At 36.0% G+C, this 15,816-nt stretch overlaps 4 protein-coding genes and 1 pseudogene across 8 annotated transcripts; 2 read left to right on the forward strand and 3 right to left on the reverse strand.

Annotated features, from left to right (window-relative positions):
• Positions 1 to 1,721, reverse strand: LOC108840430 (uncharacterized). Its single transcript, XM_018613261.2, has 5 exons — positions 1,515 to 1,721; positions 1,278 to 1,449; positions 1,145 to 1,213; positions 414 to 537; positions 1 to 339 (listed from the first exon to the last, which is right to left on the reverse strand). The coding sequence occupies exons 1-5, from the start codon at positions 1,669 to 1,671 to the stop codon at positions 295 to 297; spliced, it is 567 nt and encodes a 188-aa protein (XP_018468763.1). The 5' UTR covers positions 1,672 to 1,721; the 3' UTR covers positions 1 to 294.
• A 4,112-nt stretch (positions 1,722 to 5,833) lies between these two features.
• Positions 5,834 to 7,173, forward strand: LOC108832075 (agamous-like MADS-box protein AGL30; annotated as a pseudogene).
• Positions 7,174 to 8,434: 1,261 nt separating this feature from the next.
• On the reverse strand, positions 8,435 to 9,771 carry LOC108832085 (expansin-A1). Its single transcript, XM_057004018.1, is given in 4 exon segments — positions 8,435 to 9,190; positions 9,311 to 9,332; positions 9,335 to 9,564; positions 9,761 to 9,771. Coding segments are annotated over 4 exon segments (570 nt in total). The 3' UTR covers positions 8,435 to 8,883.
• On the forward strand, positions 9,754 to 12,465 carry LOC108843359 (uncharacterized). 5 transcript variants are annotated; one of them, XM_056997517.1, is made up of 12 exons: positions 9,754 to 9,907; positions 10,077 to 10,152; positions 10,226 to 10,362; positions 10,450 to 10,530; positions 10,696 to 10,762; positions 10,848 to 10,993; positions 11,075 to 11,273; positions 11,347 to 11,516; positions 11,585 to 11,702; positions 11,789 to 11,922; positions 12,012 to 12,067; positions 12,165 to 12,465. In XM_056997517.1, the coding sequence occupies exons 1-11, from the start codon at positions 9,903 to 9,905 to the stop codon at positions 12,025 to 12,027; spliced, it is 1,149 nt and encodes a 382-aa protein (XP_056853497.1). In that variant the 5' UTR covers positions 9,754 to 9,902; the 3' UTR covers positions 12,028 to 12,067; positions 12,165 to 12,465. The 5 variants fall into 5 exon arrangements, with proteins under 5 accessions (XP_056853497.1, XP_018472043.1, XP_056853500.1 ...); XM_018616541.2 differs by having other exon boundaries at positions 12,012 to 12,063; positions 12,165 to 12,464; XM_056997520.1 differs by having other exon boundaries at positions 12,200 to 12,463.
• A 577-nt stretch (positions 12,466 to 13,042) lies between these two features.
• Positions 13,043 to 14,617, reverse strand: LOC108843360 (expansin-A1). Its single transcript, XM_018616545.2, has 3 exons — positions 14,483 to 14,617; positions 13,929 to 14,395; positions 13,043 to 13,808 (listed from the first exon to the last, which is right to left on the reverse strand). The coding sequence occupies exons 2-3, from the start codon at positions 14,369 to 14,371 to the stop codon at positions 13,502 to 13,504; spliced, it is 750 nt and encodes a 249-aa protein (XP_018472047.1). The 5' UTR covers positions 14,372 to 14,395; positions 14,483 to 14,617; the 3' UTR covers positions 13,043 to 13,501.
• Positions 14,618 to 15,816: the final 1,199 nt, after the last annotated feature.

Raw genomic sequence — 15,816 nt, forward strand, 5'->3', positions numbered from 1 at the left:
GATCAAGAAATCAATCCACTACAGCTCTCTGTTTCAATGTATTGAAAAGAAAATGTAAAAATGTCTTCCTTCTCATTAGGGAATAGGTATGCTTCTTCTATACATGTATGATTTTTTGGTCCAGAGGATTCTAATTTGCTATATACACAAGAAAACACCAAAACTCTCTCTATGTTCTTGTCATCACCCACACTCAATCTCTTCTACCATTATAAGCAAATACATTCACTTATTCACTATAGTAACAGCTTTACCCTTTTGCTGTTTTTTCAGTGGACAACTCCTTCAGTTGCATCATGTGTCACTACTGCGTTGAATCTTCTCTCTCACGATCTTCAGCTGTGAAACAAAACCTATATTAATATCATCTACGGGGAAATACAAGGATGTACTTTGGTATTACTGACACTTACCACTTTCTTAATTTGATCATTGGCAGCACGAGTTCCTCCAGTGACACAATCAGAATGGTAAGGGCTAGAAATACGCACATCTTCATTTATCACTATGTCTTTGTTATCCCACTTGACACGATGCCTGGAATGATGCAGCAGCACATAAGCATTCAATTAAAGAGATTTACATGTTGCTGGTTTTGTTGCCCTGAAACTTGTATCAACTGACATATATAAGAGTCTACTGCCATTCGTGATGGCCGGTTCTTAATTACTGAAACAAAAAAATCTGAGTGTACACAACATAGGCAGCCTATAACCATCTCGAACCTGACATAAGCAAACTCATCCAATGGTAACATAAACTAGCTGTTTACATTCTACTCGATCCTTGAAAGAAGACTAGAGTTAATATTTGAGGTTTGAAGCTGATTTAAATGCATTTTCATAGCAGCAAACACTGAAGGCAAGACTAATAGAGCAAATACAGAAAAAAGTATGCATCTTCAGCACACCAAGAGAAACACACACGTCAGATTGAATCGAGAAGATCAAACATACTAAAAGAGAAGTCCTAATGATTCACAGTTCCTTAAACAAGCAACCTCTCAAGACCTTCTTTTCCATTCGTAAAAGCTGTTTAACAATCAATGAATCAAATTAGAATCAACCAAGGCTTTTATTATCTTCTTGCCACAAGAACTAACCTAAACCACACTAAAAGATTGAAAGAACAAACAGATCCTTACGTCTTAGAGAAAGCGTCGAAGATCTTCTGCGCCTCTGCAGTAACACCAACACCAATGCTCTCGATTTTCCTGCATAATACCGTTTCCTCAGTAAGATCAATCAATCAATCACAACGAGTGAATCATTCAACACCTAATAGCGATTGCCTCTTTCTTTTTGAGTCCACTGAGATCAACGAAACGCTTCTTCTTGTTCGAAGCGAGTGGATCGTTTAACTTCGCCAGAAACGTAGCCTTGGATATGAAGTTCGTTTTCACCGTCCGTGTAGTCATCGATTTACCGGTTTCCGGCGCCGTTCCCTCTTGTAAAATTCAAATGAGAAGACGATGTAGCAAAGAGATAAAGAAACGAGTAAGATCGAAAGGATATGGAAGATGACGACATGCGGATCAGAGTCGTATGCCAAGACGATCCCCTTGAACTCGATTCCAGTCGTCAGCTTCACCTCGTACATCTTCCCCACCTCGTACTCCTCACCGTTTCCTCCACCTTCGGCTTCCATCGCCGTCGCATTTGCTGGATTCATGGCGGCGATTCGAACTTCCCTCTTCGCGCTCCCGACGGTTATTAATTGCTGAGTCCGGGTTTTGCAGAAGTGAACGGTAAATATCTTCAACTTCGAAAAATTGTTAACCGTAAATGGGCCTATGTTAGCAGATATTGAGGCCCGTATATACCTGTGTAATGAGTGTTATTTATATATCTTTAAATGGGCCTAACTTACCTAACATCGAAAGGCTCAATTGTATATTTTGGTTCAAGACCAATTACTTTTTCCGGTTTAGGAGCATTATTGCAAGCTAATTTTAAATTTAGACCACCTTGATATTGAGTTTGCAATTTTGTATTTGAAGAAATATAAAGTAATGTAGGTGTTTGAATTCGTGAGATTACAATCATGTTTGTATGTATTTGATATTTTTTTTCTTTAGAAAATACTTTTTATTTGAAAATATTGATATTTTAAAATTATTTGTGTATATTTTAATTTTATGTAGCTGCAACTTTTAAAATATATGTGCTTAAATTCTTAATTGTAGTTTTGAGTCTTAAATTTTTTATTATTTTAAAATATATTTAATTTTATGTTAAATTTTTGACTTAGTATATATATCAAGTTAATTCTTTTAATTGAGTTTTTAGTTTACTTTAAGTTCTATAGAAATCTGTTATTTTAAAGTAATTATTTTGGAAATTTGACATTGTAGAAAATAGTAAAATTTTGTAATGATTTGACATGTTAGATTGGTGGTTTTCCTTAAAAATTTTATGTGGAGACTCTCAATGGAGAACTCAAGCCAAAGAAAGAGAGAACAACTGAAAGAAGAACTCAAACCAAAGAAAAGTAAACTTGGTTTAGAGGGCCGGCACCGAGAATTTATAGCAACAGAAACACCATCATTGAAAAAACGCAACGCTTTACTGACTCTTTTTCGTGAAACACGAGAACACTCAATCAAATCACGCCACATAAAGAGAGTGTCAGCACAAAAGATGAGTCAACTATCCCCACGACTCTTCACTATACTCCCTTGAACATAAACAACAAGGTTCAAGGATGGGAAAACATACAACTTAAACATGGCGGGAAAGATGGCTAAGGTTGTTGCCGGTGTTGGAGGGAAGTATCAACTAAGCTACGCTGCCTATTCAAGACTTGAATCCGTGGGGTTTGAGTTTCCACTAAATCTCACATCCATGACACCTCGCAGATCATTGAGTAACATCTATGTTTGATTGAGGCAAATATCATTTGTTTATTTTAAGATCCTTAAACCTGATTAGCGGATCTAGGATTCAACAATTTCTATTGTTTTCACAAAAGAAGATTCATTACTACAGTAATTAAGATGATTTTGTAAACAAGAGATGGTTCATTACTAATACATATGTATTAAACCCGCCAACATTTGTTACTTGTCCAATATAATCTGAAAATGTTAAGAATATCTTAAATGTCAAAAGGGCTTAAAAGATATAATATCAGTCATGCAAAGTAAAAGCTATGACATATATGAGAGACTCCAACACGTAATCATACTTAAAAAATATATTTTAAACATGATGAGTGGTTAGATTATGCTCACTTGCAGAAAAAATATCAAAATTCGATATGTTCTTTGAGATTCCACTATTAGTCATTTTAGTCTCGTATTTGTTGACAATAAACTTCCACTTTGAAATGTTTACTTGATAGTACAATTAAGTTATTTTATTGCCATGATCAAACTGAACAAAAACTGCTCAAACAAATGTTTCTGTTATATTCATTGTGTGCTTAAACGTTTGGATATTACCCAATCATCTATGAAAACCTAAGAGCTCATTACTTACACATATGTTTTAAGTTGTTTGTCTTCCTTACTTGTTATCTGATCTTCCTATGTCATGGCAATGAAAACATCAACACTTACTCTAATTATCGAACACAACATCCATAGGGCCTCTCGCTAGCAGCTTCTCAAGCAGGATCTCATAACCAGCAAACTTATCAGCAACTGAATGACGCCTATGGACAATCATGTCCTTGACATAGTCGTTATCGACCATAAAGTCCCTTGCGTTTTCCAGTCGATCAATTCCACCTGAACCCATTAGATGCTCCTTAGAAACACCATCGAGGAGGGCTTCGATGGTTAATTCTTTTCCTTTTATGTCATTGGCAGCCATGTAATAAGCATGGCCTGTTGAAAGGGCCGCAACCCAACATTCACCTGCAAAACAACATACAAATTTCGTGAATAACTTGCAAAAGCAAACAAAATTATTAAGTGAAGTAAAACATACCAACTTTTTGGGTATAGTGAGGAAGAGCTCCCGTTTTTGTTATCCAAGAAAACAATATCTCCTGTTTCAAAAGCTCCACATGCTTTGTAAGCTCTTCGATGCAAGATGTTTGGTGATGTAGCTTAGTTTTGTAGATGTTTGGTGATGTAGCTTGACATGTTTTCTCTTTTTTTTTTCTATCTGTGGATCTGATAGCACCAAGAGAGTAATGAGATCTGGAAAGAAGATTACTCCTCCTGTCTCCAACAAAGAGCTTACAAAACATGTGGAGCTTTTGAAATAGCTTTATTTTCAACAACTTATTTTTAACAGCTTCCAAATTATATGATAATGTTAATCGATCTAGGCCCATTAAACCTTTACTTTGGGCTTACATCAAAGCCTCACTATTTTCTTCATTACTATACTACAATAAAACTGTTTTTTTTTTTGCCAACTTAAAAAATTTTATTGATCACAAATTACAAATTTTTTTGGAAAAGACGGACAAGTATGGAACAGACTCCAATTTTGATGTGGCAAAAGAATTGTTTTAGCTAATTATATGCCACTGTATTTCCTTCTCGTCCCGTGTGTTGAAAATTCGTTGATGTAAATTGTTGCTTTCATGCTTCGATTGTCATAAGAAATATACAGAGTTTTGGAGCACTTGAATGCTTCACTAAGTGTTGACAGAGGTTTAAATTATCACCTTTGAATATTATTCGACAATATCCCAATGACCAAGCACATTGCATTGGCCATATCAATGTTGAGGCCTCTGCCTTTTCAACCGTATACCAACCTTCAAATTTACCCATTCCACAGTTTAGTAAAATACTCTCGGAGTTCTGAATAACCCAACCCATACCAGATGTTGAATACTGTGTAAGCGAGACATCGTAGTTACACTTAAGCCATCCCACATGTGGTGGTTTCCATCTCGAAGCTTGTCTCGAAGAAGTTCTACTCTCAGCAGAAGGTTGAGGATCTAGACGCATAATACTCACCCACTCAACTATATCAACATTAATACAGTCGGAAGGTTTTTGAATGGAAGGATCCTTTGCAGAATATAGTAAATCATTCCTACAGTTCCATAAACGCCATTATGTTCAAATAGGTATCAGTCTTGTTGATCTTGGTATCGTCTCATCTTCCATAATCTTTAATAAGTTTCTTATTTTATCTTCAAACTGAATATCTACTTGCGGTATAGATGTGATAGGTATGCATGTTAAATGCCAGAGCATGTTTGCAAAAGGACAGCTAAATAAGAGATGATCCTTTGTTTCTTCCTAAACAACATCTTGAACATATCTGATTTACGTTGATATTACGAGATATGAGGGTAGACTTGATTCCAAGAGCATTAGATAAAAACGGCCATAGGAAGTGCTCTAATTTCGGTGGTGCATCAATAGTCCAAATTTTTTTTGCAAGGTCTGGATGATGAGCAAGAGGCGGACGTCGGTCAGTATCAGAGAGTGTAGTCGATGTCATCATATGATATCCTGATTTAACAGTATAATTACCATCTCTTATATAACTCCAGACAACGTTATCGTGTTGAGGAACATGTGGTAGGTCCTTTGGATTAAATGATGATCATTATAATCTATACAATCGATCAATTGTTGTTGATCCCACTGATTTGTAACCGGGTCAATCAAACTTGAAACTTCCAATAATGGATTCGTATTAGGGAGTAGAGAAGGAGCTCTAGGTGGAATCGTTGGTAACCAATGATCATTCATTTGTGTAGTAGTCCCACTACCGATTTGCACTTGTAGATCTTTGTCTAGGAGCTCTCGACCAAATAGTAAAGAACTCCATCCATAGGAAGGTTGACACCCTTTTGTAGCATTCCAAATAGTGCCATTTCGAAAATATCTATGTTTGAGAACCCAGAAGATTAAACTATGAGTACGTTGAGAAATTTTCCAGACTTGATTTGCTAAGAGAGCTTGATTAAATTTTAGTTAACTAAATCACATTCCTCCCGCCAGTTTAGATACTGTCATCTTTTTCCAAGCAACATAACTCATTTTGCAATGTTCCCCGTTGAGCCCCACCGAAAAGATGATATAATACTATCTATCTCATTGCATAGTTCCACTGGAAGTTGGAAACACTTCATAGAGAAAACTGGCATATCATATGCAATAGACTTTATCAAAACCTCCTTTCCAGCCATTGTTAAGAATCGAGTTTGCCATCCTTGTGTCTTCCGTAGCACGTTTTCTTTAACAAATTTAAACAACTCCTTCTTGTTACGGTTATACTGTTTCGGTAGCCGTAACAAGAAGTAGTTATTTAAATTTGTTAAAGAAAAGGTGCTACGGAAGAAAAAGTAAAGAGAAAGTTTAAACAATGTTCAGTCTTTTTTATGTTTTGTTTTTCTGGAGAAGTTCCTCCTCAACAAGAAAAGGTAAAGAGAAAGTTGGAAAATGTTGAAGTATGTAGTTTTTTGTTTAGTCTCTTTATCTTCTCATGTCCTAAACAATCATTAATACTACTCTTGAAGATGATTTGCAGCTACTAGAAAATTCAGTAAGACAGTCTTTGTATCAAATCCGTGCTCATAGGGTATAATCAAATAATCAATCTCCCATATGCAGGCGTGCCCATATGATTAGTTAAGGTCTCACTTTACCAAACTTATGCATCATATTGCGAAATACAGGAGAACATGCTGAAACATCAGCAAACTTATGTCCACTGAATGCAAAAATCAGGTAGAGAATTAGTTTTAAGCAGTTAACATCATCCTTTGGATATTTATGTACTAAAAGCATACGTTCATATGCAGATGAAAAGTGAAATAGAGGTAGATTATAGAGTGGATATGGAGCAACAGCTTGAGAAATTCTCATGGGTCCATACAGATGAAAACATGAATGTTCCTCTAAAACAAGATGACCCAAATATGCAGTTTTATCATAGTTACAGCGGCATAACTTGCTCCGAAGGTTCATCTTTTAAAAGTTACTCGGGACTCTTTGGTAAAAGCTCAAATATCAAAACACCAAAAATAGAAACAAGCAGCATTCCAGGGACATCGGCTGATCCAAGCCAGCTATTCAAGAATCTCAGCTCCCTAAATGATCCAAAGCTTCACCAACTAGCTGAGTGGAATCTATTAGGAAATCCCACGTATTATTATGTTAGCCAGATCTTGGAAGCATCTTATTATAGGCCTCAGTTTGGAAGAAACTTGGCTTCTTCTGAGACGCTAACTTTCTTCTGCTTTCACGGGTAAAACAATGGTTTTGCTCACCATTTCATTTGCTTCACAGTTTTGTTATTGCAGCTCTTATTTTCTGAATTTTTGACATATCTGAACACGCAGCAGCCAGACTTATAAGCAGCTACGGAAAACACGAGGCTTTGATCCGAAAACACTTGTATTGAGTAGTCAGGAGAATGCTGAAGAAGCTAGGATTGATAAGTTACAGGAAAAAAAAATACTGTAAATATATATGATACCATATTAAGTTGCTTGTAACTCATGACATTCTCCAAAATGCATACTGAAAGTTTTGTTTTTTCTTCTTACCTTGATAGTTGATACGACTGCACGTAACTTCTTTTGACGGTTATTCATATTAAGCCTAAGCAATATGAGTCGAATTTAGGTGCTTGCATCAGCGCTTTTTAGAAGACGAATAAGCAACATGTAGTCTCTAAATCTCACATGTTCAGAACTCAAATGGATACTCGAGCTGTTTTCTAGACGTGGCGAACCGCAAAAATCAGTGAAGATGGTTTTTTTGATAATGAACATGCTCTTTACATTGCCGCCAACCCCATATTCTATGAACGAAAAACTTATTTAAACACATTGAACGAGATTATCATTATATCGAAGATGAGGTAGTCAAAACGTGAAATTATTACAATTTACATCATATATTCATATCTCGGCCCACAAATGTAATATATTTACAAACATTTTCACCCTCCGTATACATGCATTCGACTATCTTTGTGACAAGTTAGATATTTGTAATCTCTATACACTAGAGGAGTATTAATTTCTTTTGTAAATATAACAGGGCTTCAATATCACATTGTATATGTAAATTCTTATTTATTCCAACTTTTATGATTTTTCTAAGATGTATATATATCTAGTCTGTTGTAAGTCATCTAATAGAAGTGAGTCGTTCTATTCACATCTTAACACCTCACATGCAAATGCAATACAGGTATATTAAAACCTGGTCGGAGATAATGTCTTTGATGGGTTGGTTAGTTTTGATAATTAATGGATTAATCGTGTCTCGTTCTAAAAATATTTTTTATCCTACAAAGAGGAGTTGTACAAAAAAAAGATTCATACAAAGAGAAGAAAATTAAAAAAAAAAAATACTACTAACAAATTTGATTTTCATAGCAACTGATAATATATTAAGAATTATGCTTTCTCATGCAGTTCAAGTATTGTTTTTAGAATTTCCATTATATTATGCCGGACGTGAACATAATAGACAAATACCTATTGTCTTTTTTCCACTATAAATTAGAATAACAAATCTCCAATATATAAATTTTTTTGAAACTTACAAATCTCCAATATTCCTTGTAATAATTGAAAATTTACAACGTAGATGATGACTTAACGACATAATACAATCTACTAATTCTTGAAAGCTGAAACTCTCCCTCTCGCTTCAAGAGGGGACATACAAACTACACGAGAAATTTACTAGTAGCGGGTGGTACTTAACTCCACCTCTGCATCAGTATAACTTCAAACAAACCTTACCAATAATAGAAAGAAGATCCCAAAAGACGTCGTCATCAAGGCTTTGTGGAAAATCAAGCACTCGAAGCACCACTTCTTTTTAGGCAAGAACGGACCAAATTACTAATATGCCACCTTTCCAATCTTTCTACAACACACAAGAACCACTTGTTTTCACTTAGTCAAATGATATATGAGTTTTTTTTACGAAATCACCCCTTTCTAGCGTATCTGTGCGCCGGTGAAGGTCTGGCCAAAGGACCATCCCGCAGAAGCGACGTTGTTAGAAACGATGGTCCGACCATCACTGGTTGTGACTTTGAAAGAGAGAGCTTGTCCGTTCAGGTAAGAGTTACTCTGCCAGTTTTGTCCCCAGTTTCTCGACATTGCTTGCCATCCTGTTCTTGACCCTTTAACCCACGCTGAGTGAACATCTCCAGCTCCTCCGACGTTCGTAATCAGAACAAGGTTGAAGTAAGAATGTCCGTTTATAGTAAACCGTATTCCTCCCCTTCTCACGCAAGGCACTCTTCAAAACAACAAAAATCAAAAACAGAGTAAGATTCTAAAACAGAGTAAAAACAGAGCAGCTCTGTTTCTCGTACTCTGTTTCGGGTTTAAAACAGAGGATTTTGAAGATGATGGTTACCTTCTGTATGCAACGGGGACACTGGCTGAGAGAGATCGAAATGCAGCTGAGGAGGGTTACACCAACCTCCTGCGTTGTTAGGTAGAGCGTTGTTTGGCGGGCAGAAGTTAGTCGCTGTGGCGACGATTGAGCCAGGGAGACACCATTTGCCGTCGTTCTGGCATCGTATCTCGAAGCAAGCACCACAGCTTAACCCGTTGTTGAACAGAGCCGTGCTCAGCGCCGCCGTTGTTTTATGCTGCGGATATGTTTTCCTTCAATTTGATTTTTCATATGTATGATTTTGTTTGGGCCTAGAAAAGCGATTAACATATTATGTATTGGAGATATAAATAACAAGCTTTTAAATTTATTTTTAAATTTAGCAATAATTATTTTCTTTGTAAATTATATAACCTCAAAATAATATTTTTTCCACTGAAAATCATATAAAACAATAAAACAATGAACGGGAAAACCATACTAGTTTGATATAAATGGAAGTTGTTGAATGTTGATCAAAAAAAAAAAGGAAGTTGTTAGAATGATCTTAGGGTTTTCAACCGTTGCTGAAAAACCCATTCGCCGTTGATCGTCTCCTTCGTAGAGAAACATGGGGTACGATTTCTTCCGTCTCGTAGTTCCTTCTCCTTCTTCCTTGTGCCGGTCTCTGAATGTTTAGTTTGGCTAATCGTCTCCTTTGTGACTGTGTTTTAGTTTGTAGATGTTTGGTGTTGTAGCTTTGACATGTTTTCTCTTTATTATTTTCTATCTGTTGATCTGATAGCACCAAGAGAGTAATGAGATCTGGAAAGAAGATTGATCCTCCTGTCTCCAACAAACCTCGTTTCAACTTCATTAAGGTGTTAAAATATAACTAAATCCTTTTGTTGGTTTCTGTCAAATGCTTGAGATCGTTTTTGTTTTTGTTTGCAGGAAACGTTCGTGAGGGCTAGTGGAGTTAAAACCACGGTCTTGACGCTTCCTCCTGATGAGATGTACTCTGTCATGAACGACATTGATACTGATTTTGATAGTGATGGATCTGATGATGCAATCCGCTATCCGAAATTGTAAGGGTACTAAGAATTTTTTTTTTTTTTTTTGTGTTGTTATACCTTTTTAGCTGATTATTCTCGGTGTTTGATTTGATTATGCAGCGGTGTTGGATTTGACCCGCATGAATCTGTTCTCCGTAACTGTGATAGAGAACAGAAGGTTTCAGTTGGTCGAAACTTGGGGTATGTATGTTTCTTCTGTCTATCAGTTCCTTGTGTCTCTTTGTGCTTAGTAGTTCATCTTTTGACATTAAAAGAGGATTATATCATCAGATCCATCACTATCATAATCACTATCACTGTAGTTTGACATGTTTTCTCTCCTTTTTTTATCTGTTGATCTGATAGAATCAAGAGATCTCGAAAGAAGATTGCTCCTCTTGTCTCGAACAAACCTCTTTTCAACTTCACTGAGGTTAAAAATTATCATTAATTAAATCCCTTTTTGTAACCAAGATTGGTTTCTGTCAAAAGTTTATTAAATCATCTTTTGTTTGCAGGAAACTTTTGTGAGTGCTAGTGGAGTTAAGACCAAGGCCTGGAGGTTTCCTGCTGATGAGATGGACGCTACCTTGAACGGACCGGTCATGGACTCTGCCTCGAACGAAGATAGTGATGAGTCTAATGAATTCATACATAGGGAATTGTGAGACTACAAGAAAAAATAAATTGTTTTATTATATCTTTTTTTATCTGATTATATATTCTCGGTGTTGTGATTATGCAGCGGTTGTGGTTATAACCCGCATGGGTGGCCTGTTCTCTCTAACTCTAGCGCACATCATATCAAGAAAGTTTCAGATGACAGTGGAGCTGTTCTTTCTATGGAGCAGAAGGAACTTATGTTCCGTTCGATAGCAACTCTCCTCCAAAAGAATGGTCTTTCTGAATCTGCCGATGTGCTTATCCAGGAAGCCGAAATCAAGGTTTGCACATTCTAGCAGCTCTCTCAGTTTTTGAATCTAGAGACATTTTTTTACATAATCATCTTGTTTTCAGGAAGACGGTTGTGCAACCCCACCGGACATTGAGGAAGCGTTACTCGGGTTCCTGAAAAAAGGAGAAAGCATCGCTCAGGACACGTTTGTGAGTGCTCATGAATCTGTTCTCCGTGACTCATGTGATAGAGCACAGCATATCCAGAAGATTTCAGATGGTCGAACCTTGGGGTATGTATGGATTAGTTCCTTGTGTCTCTTTGTGGTTAGTTCTTCTTTTGACATCGTTTGATTGACAGTTTCACCAGACATTGCAAGCTCAACTACCTTAGGAAGAGGAAGAGGAGGCAGAGATTGGAACAACACAAGCTTATCAAGAAACCTGCTCCTTATGTCCCTCGTTTCAACTTCACTCAGGTTTTAAAAAATATCATTAAATTAAATCCTTTTGTTGGTTTCTGTCAAATGCCTTGAAATCATCTTTTGTCTTTTTTTGTTTGCAGGACATGCTTGTGAGTGCTAGTGGAGTTAAGACCAAGGTCTGGACTCTTCCTCCTGCTGAGATGTACTCTGCCTTGAACGACAGTGATACTGATAGTGATGGTTCTGAGGATTTTGAGCTCTATCCCACGAATTTGTAAGACATGATTGGATATTTTTAAGTTTTTCTATCCTATGATGATGATCTCTTATGTATTGGGGGTTGATGAGTCACTGATTATGCAGCGGCATTGAGGGTTGATGAGTCACTGATCTCGGCGCTCCAACCCTGCAACCGGTGAGTGAGTGTGCTCGTCTCTCTTGCATACTGCTTTGATACTTAACGTTTGATTTTCATGGCAAATGATAATATATTAAGAATTATGTTTTCGCATGCAGTTCAAGTTAATTATTTTATAGAGTTTCCATTATAGTATGCTGGGCGTGAACTAGGGCCGGCCCAGAAGGCAAACCACCCAAACAAAGGATTAGGGCATCCAAATTAGTGGGGCATATTTTTAATTAAAAGATTGTTGTATCTATAAGTAAATAAATCTCGTAGGTTTTCTTATTAAAATATAATTTATAAGGCATTTTTTAGTTAGAATAAAATTTGTTAAATCTCTAGTTCTAGTTTCTCTTGAATTTAGATTTGAACAATTCCAAAATTATGATTTTTTGGATTTTTGTTTAATTTTTAAAAAGTTAATAGATGCAAACGAAGATATTTTGAGGGCATCATGTTTGAATCTGGAAGTTTCTTTAAGGAATGTTACGCTTTCATATATAATTGGTGATGCTTTATTTTAAAAATTAAAGATTTTTCGATAATCAATGTCCGAAAAAATCAAAACACATAAATTGTTTATCGTATGTTGTTAACCATTTAGGTGTAGTCGCCATAGCTGAGAGAATTTTTTCGAAATTGATGTTAATAAAGATTTATTTTCGGTCTTCCACATAACCAAAAAAATTAAATGAGTTAGTTATATTTATCAATTGAATGGTTATGGTTTTATGACTTGACTATATGATTCTAATGGATGATTTTGTAGAAAAATGTAAGTAAAACTATATTTTTAACAATAAATGTATATAATATCACTGTTTTTATAAACATATTGTAGGTTTTAATTTTTCTAATGATATTTACGTCATTTTCTTCCGTTTGCGATATTGATAAATCTGCACAAAGGCATAATTTTAATTATTGATTGGAGCAGTATTAAAGGTTAGTCCGGCGCTGGCGTGAACATATATAGACAAATACCTATTGCTTTTTCCATTTTAAATTAGAATAACAAATCTCCAATATATATTTTTTGAAATTTACAAATCTCCAATATTCCTTGAAAATTTTGAAAATTTACAACATAGATGATGACTTAACGACATAATACAATCTACCAATTCTTGAAAGCTGAAACTCTCCCTCTCGCTTCAAGAGGGGACATACAAACTACACGAGAAATTTACTAGTAGCGGGTGGTACTTAACTCCACCTCTGCATCAGTATAACTTCAAACAAACCTTACCAATAATAGAAAGAAGATCCCAAAAGAAGTCGTCATCAAGGCTTTGTGGAAAATCAAGCACTCGACGCACCACTTCTTTTTAGGTAACAACGGACCCAATTACTAATATGCCCCTCTTCCAATCTTTCCACAACACACATGAACCACTTGTTTTCACTTAGTCAAATGATATATGAGTTTTTTTTACGAAATCACCCCTTCCTAGCGTATCTGTGCGCCGGTGAAGGTCTGGCCAAAGGACCATCCCGCAGAAGCAACGTTGTTAGAAACGATGGTCCGACCATCACTGGTTGTGACTTTGAAAGAGAGAGCTTGTCCGTTCAAGTAAGAGTTACTCTGCCAGTTTTGTCCCCAATTTCTCGACATTGCTTGCCATCCTGTTCTTGACCCTTTAACCCACGCCGAGTGAACATCTCCGGCTCCTCCGACGTTCGTAATCAGAACAAGGTTGAAGTAAGAATGACCGTTTATAGTAAACCTTATTCCTCCCCTTCTCACGCAAGGCACTCTTCAAAACAACAAAAATCAAAAACAGAGTCAGATTCTAAAACAGAGTAAAAACAGAGCAGCTCTGTTTCTTGTACTCTGTTTCGAATTTAAAACAGAGGATTTTGAAGATGATGGTTACCTTCTGTACGCAACGGGGACAATGCCAGCTTTGTACTGAGCGATGCGTTGAAACACGGGCTGAGAGAGATCGAAATGCTGCTGAGGAGGGTTACACCAACCTCCTGCGTTGTTAGGTAAAGCGTTGTTAGGAGGGCAAAAGTTAGTCGCTGTGACGACGATTGAGCCAGGGAGACACCATTTGCCGTCGTTCTGGCATCGTATCTCGAAGCAAGCACCACAGCTTAACCCGTTGTTGAACAGAGCAGTGCTCAGCGCCGCCGTGTTGGTTCCATATCCTTGGCTGTAAAGGTTTCCGTACCCACAAGCACCTCCCATTGTTCCTGAGGCATCACCACCGCCGTAGAATGTGGCGTGTGCGTTTACCCAACCGCCACCGTATCCATTCACACGTGACGTCATGACTCCGAGGACAACTATAATCAAGAAGCCGGCAAGATTCATCTTGTTATCTTCCCTTTTTAAAACCTGCAAATAAGTAGTAAGATTGATTAGTTTATAGCATTCTTGTTGAAAGGAGCTAAAACTAGTAATGTACGTGTGAAGAATGATTACGTAGAAGCTTTGATCTATCTTCCTTTTCTTAAAGAGGAAAGAAGAGAGATGATTATGAGAAGCTGTTGTTTGGTTTTGAATTGGACAAAGCAGAGGAGGCGAGTAGCTCAATTTATAGAAAAGATGAATGTGTATAAATTTACGCTTCTAATTACGCTTTTGCCACTGGTTAATCACCTACTACCAGTTCTGTGCACTCGTCTTTAGTTCATCCTTTTAGGTTCATTTTTGTTGTTTTTTTTTTTTGTGCAACCATTTTTGTTATTCTTTTCAATTAAAACAAGGCCAAGGCTCGGAGTGCGATTTATTTTTCGGGGTTTTCATGTATAAAATAAACTATATGTTATGTTTAATTTAAACGTAAAACGAACGAACGGAGTATAAAGTAAAAATATTGTATTTCCTCCGTTTCATAAAGATACATATTTTAGGAAAAAAAATTGTTTTAAAAAGATATATTTTTATATTTCCAATATATTTTTTGTAATGATTAATTGTAAATTTCAGAAAGATTAATTACATTTACTGAATTTTTATTGGTTTAGAATCATAGAAAATAGATAATCACAGAAAATTATGTATTTAATACTTATTTTTTTGTAATAATTTATGTGAAAAACCAATACATTTAATATTTTGAAACGGAGGAAGTATATTTTATTGTTGGGACTTAGAGTCTTAGGACCAAAAATCTTAATATCTAATGGAATGCAAAATCATGGAAGCAAAGACACATGCGACAGTGTGTGTGTTTTTTTTTATCAGGCGCCTTCAAACACACAAATTTTCACTTGGAATATCTGCAATTTTCAATGAACAGTTAAGAAAAAAAAGAATACTAAATATTAGGAAGTGTAAAAACTGTATTTGGTGTAATGTCGTTCATAACTGGGCGGATTTGTCATTGAATAATAGTAAAAGAAAGAAATGAAAAAGCAAGAAAATAAATAAAGACAAAGAAAATTCAAGTTGGAATCCAAGTGGGTCACAGTGGTCTGCTTTGAGTTAGATGTATCAAGAAACGTATAGCTTTGTCGTTCGTTTATCGCAATCTTGTATATAACTATATTTCGATGTGTATTAAGGTTCAAAAAAAAAAACTATACTTCGATGTGTAACACTCGTAACTATATTTATTTCCAAAAAATATAAAAAATCTACGTACGATCAATGCAGTCGTGTCTGGCTTATGTGAAAAATTGTCGCTGGCGTACATTATATTTTATCACTTAAATACTTAATAATGACAAAAGAAAAAGTTCCGTGACAAAAAAAAAAAAAAAAAAAGACAAAAGAAAAAGTTACATGAGTTTAGGACTCAAACTTATTATCCG

Source organism: Raphanus sativus, chromosome 2 (genome assembly GCF_000801105.2).
Source record: "Raphanus sativus cultivar WK10039 chromosome 2, ASM80110v3, whole genome shotgun sequence".
Classification (NCBI taxonomy): Eukaryota; Viridiplantae; Streptophyta; class Magnoliopsida; order Brassicales; family Brassicaceae; genus Raphanus; species Raphanus sativus.

Bases quoted from the DNA above. Each gene is read 5' to 3' on its own strand.
- LOC108843360 (XM_018616545.2), bottom strand. From the start codon at position 14,371: ATGAATCTTGCCGGCTTCTTGATTATAGTTGTCCTCGGAGTCATGACG. The intron at 13,809-13,928 runs GTAACCATCATC...GTTGTTTTGAAG, and splicing joins GTCCCCGTTGCGTACAGAAG to AGTGCCTTGCGTGAGAAGGG.
- LOC108843359 (XM_056997517.1), top strand. The intron at 10,363-10,449 runs GTAAGGGTACTA...TTGATTATGCAG, and splicing joins GCAATCCGCTATCCGAAATT to CGGTGTTGGATTTGACCCGC. The intron at 10,994-11,074 runs GTGAGACTACAA...GTGATTATGCAG, and splicing joins GAATTCATACATAGGGAATT to CGGTTGTGGTTATAACCCGC.
- LOC108840430 (XM_018613261.2), bottom strand. From the start codon at position 1,671: ATGAATCCAGCAAATGCGACGGCGATGGAAGCCGAAGGTGGAGGAAAC. The intron at 538-1,144 runs GTAAGGATCTGT...GCATCATTCCAG, and splicing joins TTCGACGCTTTCTCTAAGAC to GCATCGTGTCAAGTGGGATA. The intron at 340-413 runs GTAAGTGTCAGT...TTTGTTTCACAG, and splicing joins ATGATCAAATTAAGAAAGTG to CTGAAGATCGTGAGAGAGAA.